At 39.0% G+C, this 22,328-nt stretch overlaps 1 protein-coding gene across 6 annotated transcripts in view; it reads right to left on the bottom strand.

Moving 5' to 3' along the window:
* Positions 1-22,328, bottom strand: part of ITPR2 (inositol 1,4,5-trisphosphate receptor type 2) — a 496,243-nt gene that overhangs the window by 360,644 nt on the left and 113,271 nt on the right. For all 6 annotated transcript variants that reach the window (XR_010411569.1, XR_010411571.1, XR_010411570.1 and 3 more), the window contains one exon: positions 8,124-8,168. Coding sequence is in view for 3 of the 6 variants with exons in the window: in XM_064591479.1 (XP_064447549.1) it covers positions 8,124-8,168 (45 nt within the window). In the remaining 3 variants the exon portion in view is untranslated. The remainder of the gene's footprint in view (positions 1-8,123; positions 8,169-22,328) is intronic.

Raw genomic sequence — 22,328 nt, 5'->3', positions numbered from 1 at the left:
TTGCCAAGTGAAAGAAGCCAGTCTGAAAAGGCTACCTACTGTATGATTCCAACCATATGACATTCCAAAAAAGGCAAAACTGTGAAGACAATAAAAAGATCGACGGTTGCCAGGGAGTAGAGGGGGAAAAGGAATGAAAAGACAGAGCACATAAGATTTTTAGAGCAGTGAGACTATTGTGTATGATATTATAATACTGGATGCACGTCAAATGATGGCTACTTTTATCAAAATTCAGAGAATGTACAATGCCAAGAGTGAACTCTAATGTAAACTACAGATTTGGGGTGGTAATAATATGTTAAGTAGGTTAATCAGTGTAACAGATGTACCACTCTGGTGTCAAATGTTGATACGTCGTGCTTGTGTGGTGGCAGGGGTATATGGAAACATGTACTTTCCACTGAATTTTGCTCTGAACCTAAAACTGCCCTAAAAATAGTGTCTATTTAAAAAAAAACAGGATGAGAGAAAATATTTGTAAGTCATATACCTGATAAGGTATAAAGAACACTTACAACTCAATAATAAGGACAACCCAACTAAAAATTGAGCAAAAGATTTGAAGAGACATTTCTCCTAGAAGATAGTCAAATGGCCAATAAACACATGCAAAGATGGTCAACATCATTACTAATTAGTAAAATGAACTAGGACAGCTATAACCAAAGAGACAGACAGTAACAAGTGTTAGTGAGAATGCAGAGAAATTGTAACAGTCATATATTGCTGGGGGAACATAAAATGGTGTGGCCATTTCAGAAAAGTCTGGCAGTTTGTCAGAATGTTAAACATATGACCAACAATTCTGAGTCTAGGTACCTATCCAAGAAAAATGAAAATATATTTCCACACCAAAACTCGTCCATGGATGTTCACAGCAGCATTTATAAAAGCCAAGATGTGGACACAATCCAAATGCCCATCAAATAATGAATGGATTAACAAAATGCAGTATATGCACATAATGGAATATTATCTGGTCATAAAAAGGAATGAAGTACAGATACATGCTATAGCATATGCATGAACTTTGAAAACATTATGCTAAGTGAAAGAAGTCAGACACAGAAGTCCACATATTCTATAAGCCCATATACGAAATGTCCAGAATAGGCAAATCCTTAGAGAGAATAGATTCATGTCTGCCAGGGCCTGGGGGAGGGGAGGAGGGCAAGTGACTGTTAACGGATTTAGGCTTTCTCCTTGTGGAAGGAAGAAAGGAAGGTAGGAAGGAAGGAAGGAACAAATGAACAAACTAACTCCAAAGGATGCTGTTTCATTGATGTCTGCCATGTAGGTCGATATGAAAATTCAGGGGTTATACTAAGATATGGATGGCAAAGAAGCATTTTGCCTGGAACATAATGGTGACGCAAGAACCACACTTCTGCCTGGGTGCAAATAGCTAACGCCAAGAAAGCCTCAAGAAGTTCTACAGAATCCTCTTATACGCGGCCCTGGAGAATACCATTTGCACCTAGGAATTCCTTCTCAATGGTAAAAATGGTGGTGCCATCTGATATTGAAAATGATAATGACTATGATGAAGAAGAAAACCAAGAGAGGAGGAAGGAGAAGGTTTAAGAAGAGGAAGTGATAGGGCGCCTGGGTGGCTCAGTTGGTTGAGCGACTGCCTTCGGCTCAGGTCAGGATCCTGAAGTCCCTGGATCGAGTCCCACATCAGGCTCCCTGCTCGGCAGGGAGTCTGCTTCGTCCTCTGACCCTATCCCCTCTCATGTGTTCTCTCTCTCTCATTCTCTCTCTCTCAAATAAATAAATAAATAAATAAAAAAGAAGAAGAGGAAGTGATAATTCTGAAAGAAAGAAGAGGAAGTTTGCTTTCGTTATAATCCTCATAAGATGAAAACTTGAGGAGAAACAGACCAGAAGAATTACAGTCACAAAGAAATACCATAAAAGAACTGGTTTTTAGACTCTACAGTGCTACTGCAGCCAAAAGAAAGAACCACCAACATAATTAATATTAATTAATACATGTGAGAGAAGACTGCTTCATAACATAGGAACACAGAAATAATGGACAAGATCAGTCAATTGTAGAAATAACCCAAAGGATTTTTTGAATAGGTAGGCAAAGGGATTTGAGAACAAGTGGCTTCAGTGGATTATTAGAAAGGCACAAATAAAATATGACTTTAATTAAGGAAAATAAAATTTAATCAATTATATTGAACCATGTTTGAAGAAAGGCTTTATTAACAGAGATGAACATGTAACCTAAATAAATAGAGATTCGGTGAGCAGGATTTGGCAGTTTCTCTCATCATTGCTAGTGCAGATGCAAAAAATTAATATTCTGGTCTTTTCGGAGGAATACCATATCCCTAAAAAGAATATGTGCCATCTACTTTCCTGAGCCTCCCGCACACAAATCTTCTAATTATAACAGCTTTTCCTATAGATTTTACTTCAAGGAAAATGCACTAACTAACCCAACAATTTAGATTTACTTAGCAATTGAAAGTTGGCATTGTGGTTTATACATCAGTCACTTGTGAGTTCATTTAGTACAAGTCAATCCTACTGTATATACTCTCTTTTTGAAATGCTCATAAAATAAATTTTCTAGCCTTACAAAAAGAAAGCAGATCCAGAATCCTAGATTGTCCTCCTACTCCACCCCCTTTGGTAATACGTGGGTTCCCAACTAAAGTAGTCAGGAACCTCTCTGTTTTGACACTCTTATAATGAACAATAACATTCTTTTCCAAACACAGAAAGAAAACTCGTTTATTAGGGCTAATTAAAAGAGGTCACTCTGAATTACTCATACTATTTAAGACCTATGGTTTAATTTTAATTACATAGGATAAGTGGAATGTACCACTACACCCCTAAATAATTTGCTTAGGTCCCCGGGGGAGGAGGGGGAGGAAGAAGATTTAATGAATAGATAAATTCCATTTATAAATAGTATAACAATTATTTATGGGTGAAAAGAGTTTCTAACATCTTTTGCAGTTTTTTAAAGCAGTGCTATACATTTTGCTTTTAATCTCTTATACTCCGCTAATTTGCTTAACAAACTCCCCTTCATAAACAGTTCCACAGTAAATTTCAAGACAGCCCCTCAAAATTTGTGAACAATAAAACATGAATGATGAGTTATAAATATATAAATATATATTTATATATATAAATATATAATTTTTAAATGTATGGATCAAGCTTCAATCCATAAGAAAAACCAATATTGTATTCCTATAATATGAAGGCAGTTCTGTTCAAAATTGTGTGCCTGTGGCTTTTGTTTGTAAACCCATATCTTTTTTTTAAGTAAGAAACAAGACACACACAAAAACTAAAAAAGAAAGAAAGAAAGAAAGAAAGAAAGAAGAAAGAAAGAAAGAAAGAAAGAAAGAAAGAAAGAAAGAAAGAAAGAAAGAAAGAAAGAAAGAAAGAAAGAAAGAAAGAAACAAGACACACAGAATTACAGAAGCGAAATGCCTCCCTTCTCACATCTTGAAAATACATTTAAGGTCCAAGAAAGCTTAAGCAGGTGTTAGATTTAATATCAGCTAGCTATCCAAAACCCTCCACTTAGGGAATGCAGTGCCTCAGAATGTTAACCTAGTCTGCTGGGCTCTTATAAAACTGGCGTTTTCTCTTGGAAACAAAGGCACACAGCCTCTCGGGTTATACAAGTCAAAAATCCCCTTATGAAGAAACAGCCGAGTAAACGAATGGCTCTCCCGGCTTCTCCCGGCTTCTCCTCGCTTCTCCCGCCTGTCCTGGGCCCTGCTGGTGGAGGCACAGCCCTTAGCCTCCTGTAACACCTTCTCTGTTGACTCATTTGTGAGTCACCGAATTTTTAGCAGAGACATCACGTTGCAATTCTGTTGCTCGGAGCCAGAGACATTCTGTAAGAAAGAATGTATATGCATTTTCGGGGCTGATGCAGACCCGCGTGCGGCCACAGCACGGCAGCATCATGACGTGCAGGCATCTGTGTTTTTGGTCAGACCCTCCAGGGCCTCACGGCTGACTTTATGTAACAGACATAACCCTGCTATTTAAAGCTGCAGACGCTTCTTCTCTTGCCTGGTTCCTTACGATTCTGTTATTCTTTTTTTTTAAGATTTTATTTATTTATTTGACAGAGACACAGCGAGAGAGGAAACACAAGCAGGGGGAGTGGGAGAGGGGAAGCAGGCTTCCCGCGGAGCAGGGAGCCGGATGCGGGGCTTGATCCCAGGACCCTGGGATCATGACCTGAGCCGAAGGCAGACGCTTAACGACTGAGCCACCCAGGCGCCCAAGATTCTGTTACTCTTAAACTCATTCCTACTATGACCCTTTTTCCGTTCTTTTCCTTATCACCTTACCACTGATGAATATAAACTCAAGGAAATTTGGGGGTCTTTGTTCAAAATCTGGTCCCCCACCACCACTCTCCCCCAAAAAAGTCTATAAAATAGAATCTTCCAGTACATTTCAGCCAAGTATCATGGTTCCTAGAACACTGCTATTTATGTATGTCTATACGCAAAGACTGGTGGTTCTCAATGGGCAGAGAGTCTGGACCCCAGGGGGGGCCTTTGGCAATTTCCAGATGCATTTTTAGTTGCCGCAACTGAGAGCAGGGTGGACAACAACTGGCATCCAGTGAGCAGAGTCCATGGATGTGCTCGACCTCCGACAGTGCCAAGGACAGCACCCCACAAAAAAGAATTCTCCGGGCCAATCTATCGGTATTGCTGAGCTTGAGAATCCCCAGCATAGACAAAGACACTCCCTTGAAAAATCCGATCACATTCCACATCAATATGGTAATGTGAAAATGGGTGGTGTTATTCCAAAAAAAAAAAAAATCCCCTTCAAAGAGCCATTTGAAAAGATGCAGCCTTTCAAGGAGAAGAAAACTAATGACTGTCAGGTTCCCAGCTGGGCTTGACACAGTTCCAATGTTTACACGGTCCCTGTGGATGCTGTACATTTGTAAGATTGGAAATAATAGGCTCCTTTGTAGAATAAATACAGCAATTTGGGTCTTAATGGGAGCTCTGACACACACCGCCTCATTTCACTAGCACCATGCATTGACCTTTGAGACTTCAAAACTGGAAGGCAACATTTTGATAAAGGTTTCTCAATTACAGGAAAAATATTAACTGGATATTAAATAGACAACATAAAGGAAAATTTGGAAAGAAAAATAATTAGCATGGTCACAGTGAACTCAGTGTTACTGAAACCCAGATCTGAGGTGAGATAGCATTCTGTTTGGGGAAATTGATTTCACTTTTCACAGGCTAAGCTCTAACTGCTCCTTTGTTTTCTTTTTTATTTTTTTTTCTTTTTTTAATTTTTTTATTTTTTAAAGATTTTATTTATTTATCTGACAGAGAGACAGCGAGAGAGGAAACACAAGCAGGAGGAGTGGGAGAGGGAGAAGCAGGCTTCCCGCTGAGCAGGGAGCCCGATGCGGGGCTCGATCCCATGACCCTGGGATCATGACCTGAGCCGAAGGCAGACGCTTAACGACTGAGCCACCCAGGCGCCCCCTTTGTTTTCTTTTTTAGACAGAAACATAATTATTGCTAGGTGGCAAATGGTCTATAAAATAAGAAGCCATATTGTTAGCTTTACTGTTCCATATTTTCAGTTTTATTTACTTTCAAGCTAGGGATTAAGGATAGGGAAAAAAAAAATGAAATCAAATGTCTCCAGTTGGATCTCTCTCTGAGATGGCAGACGAGATCCAGCCATAAACTTCTAAGGCAAAGCAGACCCACCTGTGTTATATGCAATTAAAGTACTGCTGGTAACAGCCTCACAGAAGAGTGCTCTTTCTCACTTTTAGAGGTGGATGAAGAACTTGTATTTCAGAACATAAAGGAAAGAAGTCTAACTAAAAGCTCGATGGACACGAACAGCAAACTTCATGGATTCTTTACTTGTATTCCCTGTGCTGCTTCATAAACCTTCCTACTCTATCTCCCACTCAGTTCTGCCCAGAAGCATCAGCAGCATCACCAAATAGTATGTAGCTGGAAGGACGTAAGCAAAGAGATATAATTCAATTGCACAATTTGAAGCTTTGGGGTGATGCCCTTCTAACAGAAACAACGTACATTTTTAGCCTACCAACATCTTTCATTCAAAGTTTCCTTTTATCTGATTGAATGTTAACCTCATGGCATATAGGTGACGAACACAGGGCAAACATCCTCATCCCATCATTCGGGTAGAAAGCGGAGTCTCAGGAAGGCTATCTGACATGTCCAAGGCCACACAAGTCAATGGTGGTGCAAGAAGTAGAACTCCCCTGGTTCTATACAACGCAGAAGTCATGTAGAATATCATAAATAAAGACCTCGAGAAAGAGAAAAAGCAACCCCTGACATCCGATGGTTGGCCTGGTATGACCAGGCAGGCTCAGTGTGGCCAAGGGCACCCCGACGCTCACGGATGGGCCACACTGTCCTCCCGTGAACATGAGCGATTCCACAGAACACTGACATCAGACACGGCTGCTCCATAGTCATGTCTGAACACCAACAAAATGTGGAGGTTGTCCAAGCCATAAAAACTATCTAAGATCCCTCTCCCCTAAAATGAGTGCTGCTTCTTTAGCACTTAGAACCTTAGCCTGGCTCTCATCTTTTGCCCTCCCTATAGATAAACTGTATTAAGATACTTCCTCTTCCTGACAGCATTCATTCCTATCTACAGTAAGCCCCCCTGCCTTAAATCCTCCCCAAAACCATCTTATACAAGCCCAAATCCTACCACAGGTTCTTTCTAACACCCTCTGAGAGGCCCCACAGTTCCCAGGGGTGTAAGTGCAATGTGTAATTAATTCCACTTGTTTAAGAACAGGTGTGTTCCTGGTGGTCTTTGGCCAGAGACCATTGATCAGCTTATAGCAAGAACCAAAGACTCAGCTTTTAAACATGGTTACAGATGGCATTTTTCTAAATCAAAGGAAAATAAGAACACAACAATCCTGGGCTAGCTATTTGAAAACCGAGGAGAGAAGAGTCCCCACAGGGACATAAAACTGAATTAGAAATGAGTGATCCAACTGATCTAACAAGCCTACTACTGTGTTTAGGGACATTTTGATACAAATTAAAGTTTTCATTGGGCCAATGACTTGATACTTCAGCTTTATTTCTATTGTAAACCTGATAGATGGAGAAAGAAGTCAAACAGGATTGACTCAGGTCCAGAAATTCTGATTTGATTCACCTCCCCCATATCAATATCCTCATAAAACATAAAGCTGAGAGCCAATGCAAAGACAGAAGTCATTTCAATTAAATAGTCCAACCCATTCTGTCAAAGGGTAGAATTTTGGACGATGCAGTAATAATTCTTAGCAATTCCAAAAGAGACTGCTAAACTCCTAAGAAAATTAAATTATAGACTGTGTCTATTTTACTTTAAAATATCTAGCTAAATTGCTAAAATATGTAGATATATAGATATGTATATAAATCCAGCCCATCAACCAGCTTTTGTCTATATTACATCAAATATCCTCAATTTCAGAATTTTCTATTGAATTAAGTCATGTTGTTGTCAGACAGTCATCTTCTTTACAAACAACTGAAATAATAATATTTAAAAGATCAGACTGAATAATAATAAATATCTTAATGAAAGTTGGCTTTAAAATAAGATTGAGATTTTCTGAATAGCATGTTTTAGAATATCAGAAAAATCAGTCATACAATTGTTTGATGCCTCAATTTCTCCCCATAAACAGAACCCAAATTATTTTCAGTCAGAAAGGATTGTCCTGTTGTCCTCTTTTAATATCATACCATAATTCAATTTCTCCTTCCTAACTTCTATGCACTCTGAAAACTATACCTAGAGCCACCATATCTCCCAGATGCCCACTGCCTTCAGTGCTCTATCATAAATGGCCTCCAAGGTGCTAGAAATCTCCCTAAATACCCACTACTGGACATCTTTTTATAATGTAAGCCATGTCATCTTTTACTTTTTATCTGTGATCCATAGCCTCTAGTCTGAGAATCTCTCTCAGAATCCCTAGTCTTCAAATTTTCTATTAACTTCTCAATTTGTTCATATAAAATATAAACAATATATTTGGAGTTTGTTGGGGAGAAAACAATTTCACTCACCACATTTTTTCCTTCATTTTGAGCATCTCGATAATCAGGATTAAGCTAAAAAACAAAACAAAACCAGTTTTGAATCTCTATGAAAAGCACATTAACAAGACCAATGATCTTTAATTCAGTTCACTATTGTATCCTTAACTAAATTCAATATTAAAAAAAAAAACCTAAGGAAGAAACCATTACTAAATAGTACAATTTAAAACACTACTTTCAAACTCTAATTGCAGGAGACATGAGCTAAAATGCCATGTTTATTGCTTTTGTTTATATTAGAACAGTTTACATCTTTGAACAAGTGAGAGCTGACAATCTCACATCCTCCGAGGAAGCCTTCAAGAGAATTCGTCATGTTGCCCACCACAAAATCTGCTATTCATCAATAACTCAATTTTTAAAATTAGACCAAAGGAGAGTCTTTGTAACAACGATTCAAGATCATGTTCCACATGCTATATACACAAGAAAAGAAAAATCAAGCAAAAGAAGAGCTATCTATCAGATATCTGTATCAGATATGAGGGTTAATGCATGAGTGTTGTGGGGTTTGGGGGTCATTCCAACAAAGATGGATGAGCTCTGGATATGCTGAGTGTTGGCCCGCACATTTCCAGCTGGCCAGAATCCATACCTCCCGACTCCCGCCTGATGACACAGTCCCAAAAAGATGTCTGCATTGTACTGAAACAACTAGTTCATAATTTGTAAAGCAACAGACTTATGAGTAAGGTGTTTTTCTCTAAATAATGAGTTGTTCACTTGATTTTTACTATTTTAATATGAATCAGTTGGTGTCTATAATATGTAACCCCAGGTATGAAAGTCACCATTTAAAATGTAAGGTCAAGGGCGCCTGGGTGGCTCAGTTGGTTAAGCGACTGCCTTCGGCTCAGGTCATGATCCTGGAGTCCCGGGTTCGAGTCCCGCATCGGGCTCCCTGCTCAGCAAGGAACCTGCTTCTCCCTCTAACCCTCCCCCCTCTCATGTGCTCTCTCTCTCTCATTCTCTCTGTCTCAAATAAATAAATAAAATCTTTAAAAAAAAATAAAATAAAATAAAGACTGAAAATTCAAGATTGTAGGGAGGAGAAATAAAAAATATTTAAAATGTAAGGTCAAGAGTCTTTCTCAGAACGACACTTGGCTAGTAGCTCTGAGGAATGTCCTCTCAACTTATTACTAAATATCAGTGAAGGTGCTGCAAAGGATCAAAAGCAAAACAGAACAAAACAAAAAAAAGTCTGAATCTCATTGAAAACTAAGACTGAAAAACAACCTAAACCCAAATCTACAATGAACTGTCAGTCTTCCCAAAGCAGCTGGTGCTGGGGGAGAAGCAGACACGTCCCCAGTTTTTCCCTCCCGGCATACCCACACCTCACTTTAAGCTAACAGCCTTTAGAGCACAGTTAAGATACTTGCTGTGGCTGCCACAGTTTGTCCATTCTCTCACAGACCCCGAGTATTTGCCCACCAGAAACCCACACAGAAGTGTGTGTCGCTGAGGAGCCCTTGTTAGACTAAGCAGAAACCTGTCTCCCCGGGACTCCCATCCACTGTCCCACTACCTCTGTCTTCTCATGACCACAGAAATGCAACAAAGCTCAGAAAACAAATGGGCAGAGAGTCAAGGGGGCAGATAATAGCAGAGGGCTTTCTGAGAAGCACTTCCTGAAGAAAGAGAAGAGCAAGAACAGTGGCTTCGTATATGGGAATTAGACTGCCTAACATTGTAGAAATAGCAAAGGGGTAGAAGAGAGAAGTAAGGGCCACAGAGCCCAGGTAGGCAGAGTCGCCATCTGCGGGACCTGGGACCTACAGTGGGCCCTACGGCTGAAGACTGAGAAAAAGGATCAAGAATTTTAACAAATAGAACAAAATGACCATCCACTCAACCCATCTGGCTCTGCACAGAGCCCACTTGTCTGAGGATAGGAAGGAAGGAAGGAAGGAAGGAAGGAAGGAAGGAAGGAAGGAAGGAAGGAAGGAAGGAAGGAAGGAAGGAAGGAAGAAACAACATGGGACTGATTAAAAAGCATATTATAAGGGGAAATTCTTTTCTCAGAGTCTTTCTGAATATTTTCTATGGTATGATGAAGAATCGACTTTCAGGAAATGGTTTGACATATTCAAGAAAGTGTAAGTAAACATTTCCTCTATGTAAAGACAACAGAATAAAATGAACAGCTGAAAATACAATACAAAAATAATGACATAAATAATAATATACAAATATAAATAATTATAAAAAAAGTGAAGAAGGATTTCACTAAAAATGAAAACACGAATACAAAATTAAACTCCATGTTGGCAGCAATAAAAAGCACATTTGATGCTGCAGGAAATGAGTGATGCAAAGCATAAAAGAATTGAACAGCCATCTCTCAATACAGAGGAAGGGTATAAAGAAATAAAAATGAGGAAAAAGCAAGTAGTCATGGAGGACCAGAGAAGGGCCTATCAATTAACAGATGATGGGTGTACTGAAGAGGAAGAGAAAATTAGTGGAATACAAGCAATGATCAAAGATAATACAAAACAAAGCTTTGCTCAGCTGAAGAACTGGGTATGCAGAGGTTACCATACCCCAGGAAAATCAACTAAAATGGACAGACACATTCTTTAAGGACAATGAGCAGGGGCGACAAAAGGGAAAACAATGGTAGGGACATAAAATAGAGCCAGAAATTAGGTTTAGACAAAAATGCTTACCATGTAACAGGAGAATGGATAAATAAAAATGGGGCATATTCAAACAATGGAGTACTACTCAGTAATAAACATGATGAGCTGCTGATATAGCAACAAGGCTGGATGTCAAAAATATAGACAACAGAATATTGTTCAGCTATAAAAAAAGAACAAAATCCTGTCATTTGCCACAATATGGATGGACCTTGACAACACTGTGCTAACTGAAATAAATCTGAGAAAGACAAATAGTGTAAGATCTCACTTATCTGTGGAATCTAAAATAAACTGAGCTCATAGGTACAGAGAACAGAGTGGTGGGTTGCCAGAGGTGGAAGATGGGGCATGAGTGCAATGGGTGAAGGGAGTCAAAAGGTACATACTTCCAGTTATAAGAAAATATGTCCTGAAGGTACAATGTCCAGCATGGCGACTATAGTTAACAATACTGTACTGCATGTGTGAACGTTGCCAAGACAGTAGGTCTTAAAGTTCTCATCCAATAATTACATGTGGTGATGGATGTTATCTAGACTTAACTGCAGTAATCATTTCACAATATATACACACACCAAATCATTATGTTTTACGTCTAAACTAATAAAAGGTTATATGTCAATTACATATTAATTTTTTAAAATATCTTAAGTGGAAGAAGCCTGACACTGTATGACTCCATTTACACCAATTCTAAGGTCAGAGAAAACTAAACTGTGGTTAAACAAACCAGAAATTGAGGGCTGGAGTGGGGAGGTACAAGGGAGGGGAGTGGATAGAAAGCAGAACCCAGCCCAAGAGTCACATGACAGGAGTCTCTCAGGTTTTAGAACTAACAATGGGAGGCAGGGGAGAGGGCAAGAAAAGGGGAATCCAGTTACAAGTTGCCCCTTAGTGCTAGGCCAGCAACTGGGGAGACCTGAGGCAGAACTTTTCTTTTTCTTTGGAGATACGTATCTCAGGCTCCTTAAATTCCCTTGAATTATTCCAAAACAGGCTTATTCTTGCTTTTGGAATCCAAGAGTGAAAGGTAGAAAGCCAAAAAGATAGGGAATTAACTGGCCTCCTGTGTACTGATTAATCAAACACAAAACGACACACTTTTCCTTGGTAGTAATGATAGTTCCAGCATAGTGCCCAGGAGGGGTTTATCCAGCTATTTTAGTCACGCATTACTGTTTTGCATTTTTTAATTTGTTTTCAATTTGAAGAATTCAGATGTTTTTTCAAGTTAAAAAAATAGCCATACTAAAATTATAGCTAAATTATTTCCAAAAGATATGCAGCATGTTTAGCCGTGGATAGATCTCATGGTCAAAGCGTTCATTCAATAAGCGTTAAGAGTAGTTTGGCCACAGACACTGTGGAGGGAATTCATGCTGGAAACCATGATGTATCCTAAATAAAATGTGTAAAGGAACGGGAATTAACATACTTAGGTCAAACACAAAATCATGTATGCCCTCTAAAATGTAAGCTATATTCCAACCCAAAGACAACGCTACTTTCTGAAATTCAGTCTTCATACATTTCACCGACTCGGGGTCACCCATTTCAATCCCCAAGGTCAATCCCTCAGGGAAGTCTGGAAACTGGACTCCAGGCTCTGCCCTGGGAAGAGATACCCATGAGCTTTAGGAAAGTTCACCTAACCTTGGAACTCAGGGTCCTCAGCTGTTAAATGAGAAAAGTCTATGACCAAAGCTTAATTGTACTAATTATATGTCATTAAATTTTATTTATTCATGTCTTTGGCAACAATACTAAAGATGGTGCTTGCTGATCAGTTAGATTTTGCCTCATCTTGTGTCTCTCTGGCTATAATGTGTTTTTTTTTTTAATAATTAATATGGAGTTATTGCTTCAGTAAATTCATTAAAGTGATAATAATAATGAGGAGAAAGAGGAGGAAGAGGAGGGGAAGCCACCCAAATATATCTATGCCTATATAAATTCACCAATATTAACTGAAGACCAAATAAATATATGCTTTAATGTGTGTTTTAATTATAGTGCTGCTTTCCTTCTCTGAATATAAGAGCAGCAATTATTAAAGTAATTAGACTAACGATGAATCAAAAATATATTATTTCTAAAGAAGGGGTAAAAAGACATGGTCATGTGAAGATTCCGGAATCTTTTAGGACTTTAAAGGAAATATTTCTTTATGTTAAAAATAAATTATAAACCTGGCATTAGAGAGAGAGAACTTTTTTTTTCCCTTGGGAAGACCTAATATGCTTTTCAATCATTTATTCAACAAACATTAATAGAACATCTATAATGGGCAAAGCATTATGGCATATGGTATTTTAGCAAAGACAAAGAGAATATGGTCGCTGACCATGAGACGTTACAATCTAGGAAGGAAAATAAGACATAAATACAGTTAGCTGTAATATAAAATAGAACGTGACAAGAGATACCAGACAAGAATGAATAATTTATAAATAATATAGGTCAGAGGAAGGAGGGATCTGTGGTGGGCAAATTTAGCCAAGAATTATTCATAGAGGGGCTCCTGGGTGGCTCAGTCAGTTAAGCATCTGCCTTCGGCTCAGGCCATGATCTCAGGGTCCTGGGATCGAGCCCCACATCGGGCTCCTGCTCAGCAGTGAACCTGCTTCTCCTTCTCCGTCGGCTGCTCCACCCCCACTCCTGCTCTCTCTCTCTCAAATAAAAAAATAAAATCTCAAAAAAAAGGATTATTCATAGAGAAGGTAGCATCCAAGATAAGCCTTGAAGGATGGATTGAATCATAACTGGCAGAGAAAGAAAAGAGTGAAGAAGAAAGGCAGTACAGGGGAAATGAACTGGCATTCATTCATAGATAATTCATAGATCATTCAAGATAAGAAAATGAGACTGTTCAGAGAAGACCCAGAAATGTCATTTATGGAATACTTTTTACATGTTTTTAAAGGTTAATTCATTTCCTCTTATAATTATCCTATTAGAAGGGATTCTTTTCTTTTAAAAAAAAAAGTTTATTTGTTTTAGAGAGAGAAAGAGTGGGCAATTGGGGGGGGGTGGCAAGAGGGAGAGAGAGAATCTCAAGCAGACTCCCCTGCTGAGCTTGGAGCGCAGGGCTCCACTCGGGGCTCGATCTCACGACCCTGAGATCGTGACCTGAGCCAAAATCCAAGTTGGATGCTCAATCAACTGAGCCACCCAGGTGCCCCCTATTAGGAGGAATTCTTCACCCCACTTTACAGATGAGGCCCCAGTGGGGCACATCAAGTGAAGTCTTCTGTGCAAAGTCACACCACTTGGAAGCACAGGTCTGATGATTCCAAAGCTCCATCCTTTAATTACGATACCATGTTACTTCCCTCCTGCCTCCATAAAGAGGAGGGGCATGATCCAAGGTAGGATCCAAGCCAGCCCAGACCAATGGGGCTTTTAAACCATAGGCTAATGGGTTTACATCTTCAGAAAGGTTTTGAATATCACTGGGGAAGTGTTTGCAAAAACACTACGTTAAAAATCCTCAACCGGCCATGGTCAGTAGAAGATGGAGACAGGGGATGAAAGAGGCAAAGAAACCAAGCATGGTGGTTCTAGTAAGAGGTAGCAGAGGCCTGACAAAAATAATCATGCTGAATGTAAAGGAAAAAGCAGATGCAGAAGATGTTATGGAAACCGAGTCAGTAGAATTGGAATGTGTAAACTGAGACAGAAAAATGTTTGTCATGACTCTCAGGTTTTTAACACTGCACTAAGAAAATGCACTGTTTCATGGGGAAACAATTCAATCTTAGATATATTTATTGAGCTTCAATGGCAGTGGGATATCCGAGATCAAATTCCTGGCCCACTGACTCCATGGGGGTGAGTAACAGGGAGACTGTGAAGAGCAAAGACCCAGTATGAACCCTTGAAGGGAGTTCTCATTCGAATGGCCAAAGAGAGCTGGAAAGGAGTCAGGTAGAGAATGTCACAAGTCAGAATAGAGAAGTGGCAGAGAAAGAGAGAGAGACAGAGAAATATCATGAACACTTAGGCAATGAAAACCATGATTGTACCACAGTCAAGTGAAAGACAACTGCAACTTTCCACCTAACACAATATCAAGAAGCAGACAGAACCCTTCTAAGTCCACAATATATGCTCATTTTCTTAAAACAAAAATGTTAGTTTTCTATGAGGAAATGTGTTTTGATCAATTTTTATGATATATAACATTAAAATCATCGCTTGTATATTTTTAAATAATTATATATCTATATGTTTTTTTTTTCCAATGCCTGGCATTTCAGAGACAATCTATTATTCTGACTGACAAGTCTAGAAAAGAAAAGAAGGGAAAAAATAACCTTTATTAAATGCTTATATGTGCCAGACACAATTTATATTTTGATATATAACATTTACGTGTGTGTGTGTGTGTGTGTGTGTGTGTGTGTGTTGTGTATGGAGGACCTGGTATATATATTCTTCTGTCATATTTATTTATATATACCTATACATACACAAACATACAAACCATAAACTATGGCTGATATAGTTAATAGAAAACTAAACACAGAGATATTTAAAACTATAACCCTAATATTCGTAAGATTCTATGCTGATGTACAGGTTCTTGAGTACTAAGTTTTTAACTAATTAATTAAATCCAAAGTCTGTTGCACAGTTAGGAAATAAGAGTTTACTGCCATCTGGTGGAAGTCTGGCCTATCTACAAACAAATAAGCTATTGCTTGCTTATTTGAAAGCACGATGATAAAATCTTTAACAAATAAAATTATTTGAACTACGCGATCTATCGTTCTGGAAAGGATCCTTATGGCTTTAATAATATCCCAAGAAAGAAAATGTAGAAGTAGCAGATCAGAAATTGTAATACTTGATTTATAATTGCTCCCATGACAATGGAAGAATGGTTTCCTGAGGCTCCCATATATCCCATTCAAAATATAATAAAATCACTTTCTCCCCCACTGATATGGTTGTGAACTCTCCTGCACCAATAAGGTGATACAAGTAAAAGATCCAGGGCAAATGGCCATGAGCGTGCTTACAACTGTGCTGTGTATTAAATGCAAAAATACATGGCTGTTTGCGTTCCTTCCCCTCATGTTACCTTCTCTCTTGCATGGCCCACAGAAACTGACATCACAGGAAGACAGCCTAACAATACAGTACTGTAAATGTTCCGGAAGGCTTTATCTGACAAAGCCACAAATGGCTTCGTTCTCTAATTCACAATTAAATACTTTGTTCCACATTTTGTCCATGAGCTTCTAGCATTGCATATTTCTCAAAAATAAATTTTGGGGCGCCTGGGTGGCTCAGTTGGTTAAGCGACTGCCTTCGGCTCAGATCATGATCCTGGAGTCCCGGGATCAAGTCCCGCATCAGACTCCCTGCTCAGCAGGGAATCTGCTTCTCTCTCTGACCCTCCCCACTCTCATGCTCTCTCTCCCTCTCAAATAAATAAATAAAATCTTTAAAAAATAAATAAATAAATTTTGAACTCCCTAAAACAAAATAGCACTATATTTATAGTGCTATTCTTAAATAGCTTGCAGTTTATGTGCTTTGTCTCTATAATTAGACTACAGAAGCTTCAGCATACGAAATGGTCTCAAGGCAGATGAGACCTTTCATTTCTCCCCAAGCAATAGCTTCATTACAGTTTTCTGGAAAACTTGGCCTCCCTGTAAGTACTGGTTAAAATAGAATATCAGAAGTATATGTATAAGTAGGAAGTATAAGTACAATTTTGAGGTGTTTTTTTTTTTCTCTCATTTGTGCTTAGATTTAAGATTGCAGCCCCTTAAACTCACTTTGAGATTTAACGTGGTCATCTCTGGATGTTAATAATTTAAACATTACACAAAACTGATGATCTCAGATGTGTATGCATGCTGGAAATAATTGGAAAGGAGATGTCCCAGCGACTGAATTAATGTCCTTCTCCTCTACCCTGCAAACTCCCAAAGGACAAGGACAAAGGGTTGATCGCCTTGGTTTTCTTCACAGTATCAACACAGTGCTTCCACCTGGGAGGCAGTCAATAAACGACTGTGTACTGTTGGTGTAACAGCAGTCAGGGTTTCTCAATGTCGGCACTACCGGCATCTGGGGCCAGATAAATCTCTGTTGCAGTGGCCGTCCTGTGCACAGATGCTTAGCTGCATCCCTGGCCTCTACCCACTAGAGGCCAGTAGCTCCTTCTTCGCAAGCCTGACAATAAAAGTGCCTCCAGACATTGTCAGATAGCCCCTGGGCGACAGGATCACCCTAGGCGAGAACTGCTATAGATGAAGCAACGCAAGTCTGCCATTGAACCCGAAGACTGTCATGACCTTGTTTTTGAACTTTGGACAAAGTACATCACCTCTCTGAACCTGGGTTTCCTCTTCTGGGAAGTGAAATGATTGGATTCACGGCCTCAGTCTCTCTCTCTGATTCATCCATTGGATTATCTAGTATTTACTGAACATAAATTCCGTGTACAAGGTATCCAGTGGTGAGCCCCAAGATTCCACGCCCCCCCAACCTTCAGTTACCTGGCTTACAAAAAAATACCAGTGCTGGATAAAAATTGTAATCATAATAACAGTAGAAGTAGTGATAGTAATAATAACACTACTCCATATTTTTTTGTCCCCTTCTCAATGGAAGTGAGGGGACTTCATAGTTGCTGAATATATTTTATATGCAAGGTGCTGAACCTTCCGTATCTTCCTTAATTCCAAAATAATCCCATGGAATATATACTATCATCTTTTTTACACAAAAGGGAACTGAGATTCAGAGAGGTTAAATATCTGCTTTAAGTCAGATAGACTGTGAGCAGTATACATGGGATATTTTCCCCACTACACTAGGCTCTCTTTGCCACACAGGCCAATATAAACATGACATACTCAAAAGCAATTCAAGAATTACATAATCCAATTTACCAGAAATGCCTCAAGCACATTAAAGTAATATTTCAAATTATCAATATGTGTGTTGAGAATGGAAAGGCTGAGGGAAAAGAGTAATGCCCTGCCAGGTCCTGCTTCTCTGACAGGAGCTTCCCCTTAATGCGAAAACGGCTCTGTTCTCATCTTATTTTTTTTATTTTTTTTTAAAGATTTTATTTATTTACTTGACAGAGACACAGCGAGAGTGGGAACACAAGCGGGGGGAGTGGGAGAAGGAGAATCAGGCTTCCCGCCGAGCAGGGAGCCCCATGCGGGCCTCGATCCCAGGATCCTGGGACCATGACCCGTGCTGAAGGCAGACGCCCAACGACTAAGCCACCCAGGTGCCCTCATCTTATTTTTTTAAATATACCTTTAAAAGCCTATCTCAGAGGACTGTTTTCCTTTTATTACTGTTCCTGCTCCTTCACAGCCCTGATATGAAAAGTCAGTCCACCCCTACTTCCGCTTCCCAGCATCCTTGTCGTTCCTCCATCCCCTGGATTCTGGTTTCCACTAAAAATGCTCTCAATCACAAATGGCTGTATTCTTGCCAAATGCTGTAAATACATTTTGTTCCTGAGCTTTTTCGGTAGCACTCACTCCTTTTTGAAACTCTAGCCTCCCTTGCTTGACATTTGCGAATTTCAACCCATTGGACTTTCCAGCTGCCTCTCTTGACTTCTCAGGCACCCCATCTGTTGTCCACCCTTGAAAGATGATGTTCCCCTGAGGTCCACCTTCAAACACCTTCTCACTCTCTTCATATTGCCTCATGATCTCATCCATGCTGATGCTGACCTGTCAAGCCAATCCCCAAACTTCTAGAAGACGTGAACCCTGTGCCTATCAGGCATTTTCACCTGGACATTTTACAGCACCTCCAATTAGACCGAGTCCAAACTGAATGGATTATTTCCTCATCAGTGCTGCACCCCTTTCCCATTTTCCCTAAATTGATGAATGACATCACCAGCGCTCCAAAGCCAGAATCCTCCAACTCCCTAACCTTTAACATTCTGTGGATTACAGCTCCATTGCCTCCATGTCCTAAAAATGTCTTCTCCCCTTCCCCTTCTTGCCATTACCAATGCCACTCCCTTGGTTCAAATCCTCAAAGTTCCCTGAAAGTATCAGACTTTTGTCTCCTATCTGGGCTCCCTGTCTCTGAGGTGATCCCTTCCAGTTGCTAAGGCTCCACAGCAGCTCTGTCTACTGGAACTTCCCCTGTGATGATGGAAAGGTTCTATATCTGCGCTATCCAATACCCTGTAGTTATTGAGCCACCTGAAATGTGGCTAGTGTAACTGACAAACTGACTTCTTAATTTTAATTTTAATAGCATTTATTTTCATTTAAATAGCCAACATGTGGCTACCACATTAGCCATTGCAAATTCTAGAGCGGTCCTCTTTAAACACAAATTTATTTAGAACACTGTTCTTTATACTTTAAAAATAAAACCAATTCTCCTTAGCTTAATAGATATGGCCTGAAAAAATCAGCTGCCCTACATGTCTGGCCCTACTACTCCCCTCCCACCGTCTAGCACCACTTCCAAACTCACACACAGCCTATGTGTGATACACATATGTATTATCGACATAAAACCAGTTTGTACAATACCACACACCTCCTTGCCTGTGTAAAAGCCATCCTCACCGCCTGAACATGGTTTCTCCCCCTTCCCCACCTGCCTTACCCATCCACCAAGCAGCACCTCCTCCGGCCTCCTCACCATTCCTTGTACCCCCCTGGCATCTTAGTACCTCCCCATAAGCACGCCACTATTCCTATTGCTATAATACACTTATTACACTGTACTGAGAGCGCCTCAAGGGCAGAAATTAGATTTTCTAGGGATATCACTGGTGTCTACCAAATGTTTACAAATAGCTATCCAGCCTCAGCCTCTAAGGTAACTACTTCAAACGTTATTCCTCTTACGAATTAGATCAAATCCAAACCTTTCAATCAAAATCTTCAAGCAAAGGGATCTGTCACTCAATAATTCTTTTTAGAACCCCTTTCCTTGAGCCAGGCCTCCCTTTTTTCATCATCTGCCTATGATTTGGACATTGCACAACCCTATCTGTGTCTCCCAGGCAACTTCTACAATGATTGTCCTTTTGTTTCTCTACCAATCTGTGTGTATTCCTTTCTTGGTGAACCAGGGAAAAGTTCACCCAAGCAAGGGCCTTCTTTGGCTAATTTCCTGCTGGCCTTACTCCACCTGCACACATAATCAGCCTGACATGACCCTGCCTGTTGACCATCCTGTGGCCATTACCTTGTAGACTGTCTTCCAAAGTAGGAAGTCAATTCTTTGAGGGCAGAGACTTATTCCTCTGCTTCCTTCTCTACAGCATACTCCACCATGCTATGCATTTATCAGTCACTTAAAAAGCATATATTAAAGACGGTATGAAATCTTAAACAGGATGTCTGTTGCTGCTGTGAATTCCAAAAATAATTATTCCCAACTCTTGCATTTTCAACATCCTATGATGTGTGTCTTATTTTTTTAAGAAGTATCTAGATATTAAAGATATAATTAAAAAAGTAAAATAAAAGCCATGGAGACCTCCTCTCCTATGAATAAAAGTATAATATAAGAAAATGAGTAAGACTAGGAAGTTACAAATCCATATGTTGGGAATGATTTAAAACTAAAGACCTAGGCATTTTTAAAAAGCAAAATAATAAAAGGATAAGCATTGTGTTTTAAATACTGTCAGAGGCTAATTTCCACCTGTTGTAGAATTGGAACTGGAAATCAATTTTTTGGCAAGTGACAATGACTACAATAACTGTGATTTTGCCACACCTGTAGACACTTTCACACCAGTAAGACACATACATCCTGAGATGTGACTATACCAGGATCTTACCTGACCTTAGTTGACAAATGAAATATAAAACCCTAACCTATGGATGACAGTATTTTGAGGCTAAGATTTCTCTTTTGATGGTAGAATACTACACAGAAGCACCCATTCTATTTTACTAGTTAAAATCAGTAGAAAATAAATTCCTAGCTTTCAATTTTCAGAGATGTATTTAATGCTTAATCCTCTTTCTTTCACCTTGCCATAAAAAAAAAAGACGTTATCTCAAGTACTAAAGGTCAAAGAAGAGATCCTCCAAGTACACCAGACTCTTGAATGAACAAAATAGCATCTGGCATTTAAAGTCATATTCTCTAAAGACAGAATAAAGAGTCTTTCAAAGTCTTTTCAAGGAATGAACTACTTTCTATTTCTATTAAGGTCTTAGATCTTCATTAAAGTTAATAAACAATTTAATTCTTAATAATCTAGTCATTTGAATGTGTCAATGATACAAGTTTTAATTGCAGAAATTAACTAAGAAAACTAATAATGTATAATCATATCAGTTTTCTATAGAATGTCAGTAGTTGATATAGCCATTGATTGAAGTAAATTAAGGAAGAAGAGTCACTAACATAAGATCCAAGAGAATTTTGATACTAATTTCTTATCTTTTACAGGACATCTAATAGACTTTTCTAATTCTTATTTTAGACAAGATTCTCTACCTTATTGCTTCATTTTGCATCAAAGTGTTATTTTTCAAAAAAGTTACTTCAAATCATTCATGGTGTAAACAGTCCATAAATTGCAAAGCTATATTTCATTTATTTGAACAGATTCATATATAATAAGTCAGATATTTATAAAAGTAAGAGTAATCCCTATTTCTCATTAATAACCATGCCAGCATCACTTACTGGATGCTTACCATGAGCCACACGTCAGGCCAAGCACTTTACCTCATTTAATTATCTTAATACTCATATTATACAAATGTTGTGATTATCCCCATTTTCCAGAGGAAAAAATTGGGGCTTAGAGAGATTAATTTGCCCAAATATGGCTCCAAATGCCACTCAGATACAAATCCCAAAATCTTTCCATCCTCTAAGCTTACAGAAGCCTGAATAGCTTCCTTATATTCATTCATTCATTCAAAAAATATTCATCAAATCCAATCCTTTCTAAGTACCAGGCACTGCCCTCGATGCTGGGGACACAGTGGTGATGTTAAAAAAAAATAATAATAATAATCCCTGCCTTCAGAGAGCATACATTTTGACAGAGAATGTTGAGAAAATAAAATGTACCGTAAGTCAGATAGTGGCGAGTACTATGAAGACAATTATGGCAGATTAATAGGAGGTAGAAGGTAATGCTGTTGAGTGTGGTTTAGACAGGGCTCAGCATGTTTACAGAAACTTCCTGTTTCCCACACCTTTTCCTCATCCCTTCTGCATCCCCAGTTCCTTATCCTCCCTCACATCCAAAACCAAAAGTTGGATAAGTAATACGAAAAATTCTAAGGCCAAACTCTGGTTTCAAATCCCAGAAGAAACCCTATCTTGAAAAATAGAAACAGAGTTGAGGAGAGTAGAATGAACGGGTATTTTCATGCATCTAAAAAACAAGTATTTTCAAAATTACTTTTACATTGGATAACCAAACTTTAATTAAGTCATTTCTAAAACTTCAATGCTGTTACTTCTAGCCACCCTTCATAGCTACCTGACTGTCAGCATGCTTTTAGTGGAGAAAGAAAAGACC

Source organism: Mirounga angustirostris, unplaced genomic scaffold, assembly GCF_029215605.1.
Source record: "Mirounga angustirostris isolate CCGP_5_RB_7025 unplaced genomic scaffold, mMirAng1.0.hap1 SCAF_5, whole genome shotgun sequence".
Classification (NCBI taxonomy): Eukaryota; Metazoa; Chordata; class Mammalia; order Carnivora; family Phocidae; genus Mirounga; species Mirounga angustirostris.
Note: the sequence above shows the minus strand (reverse complement) of the source record. Positions and strands in the feature narration are given on the sequence as shown.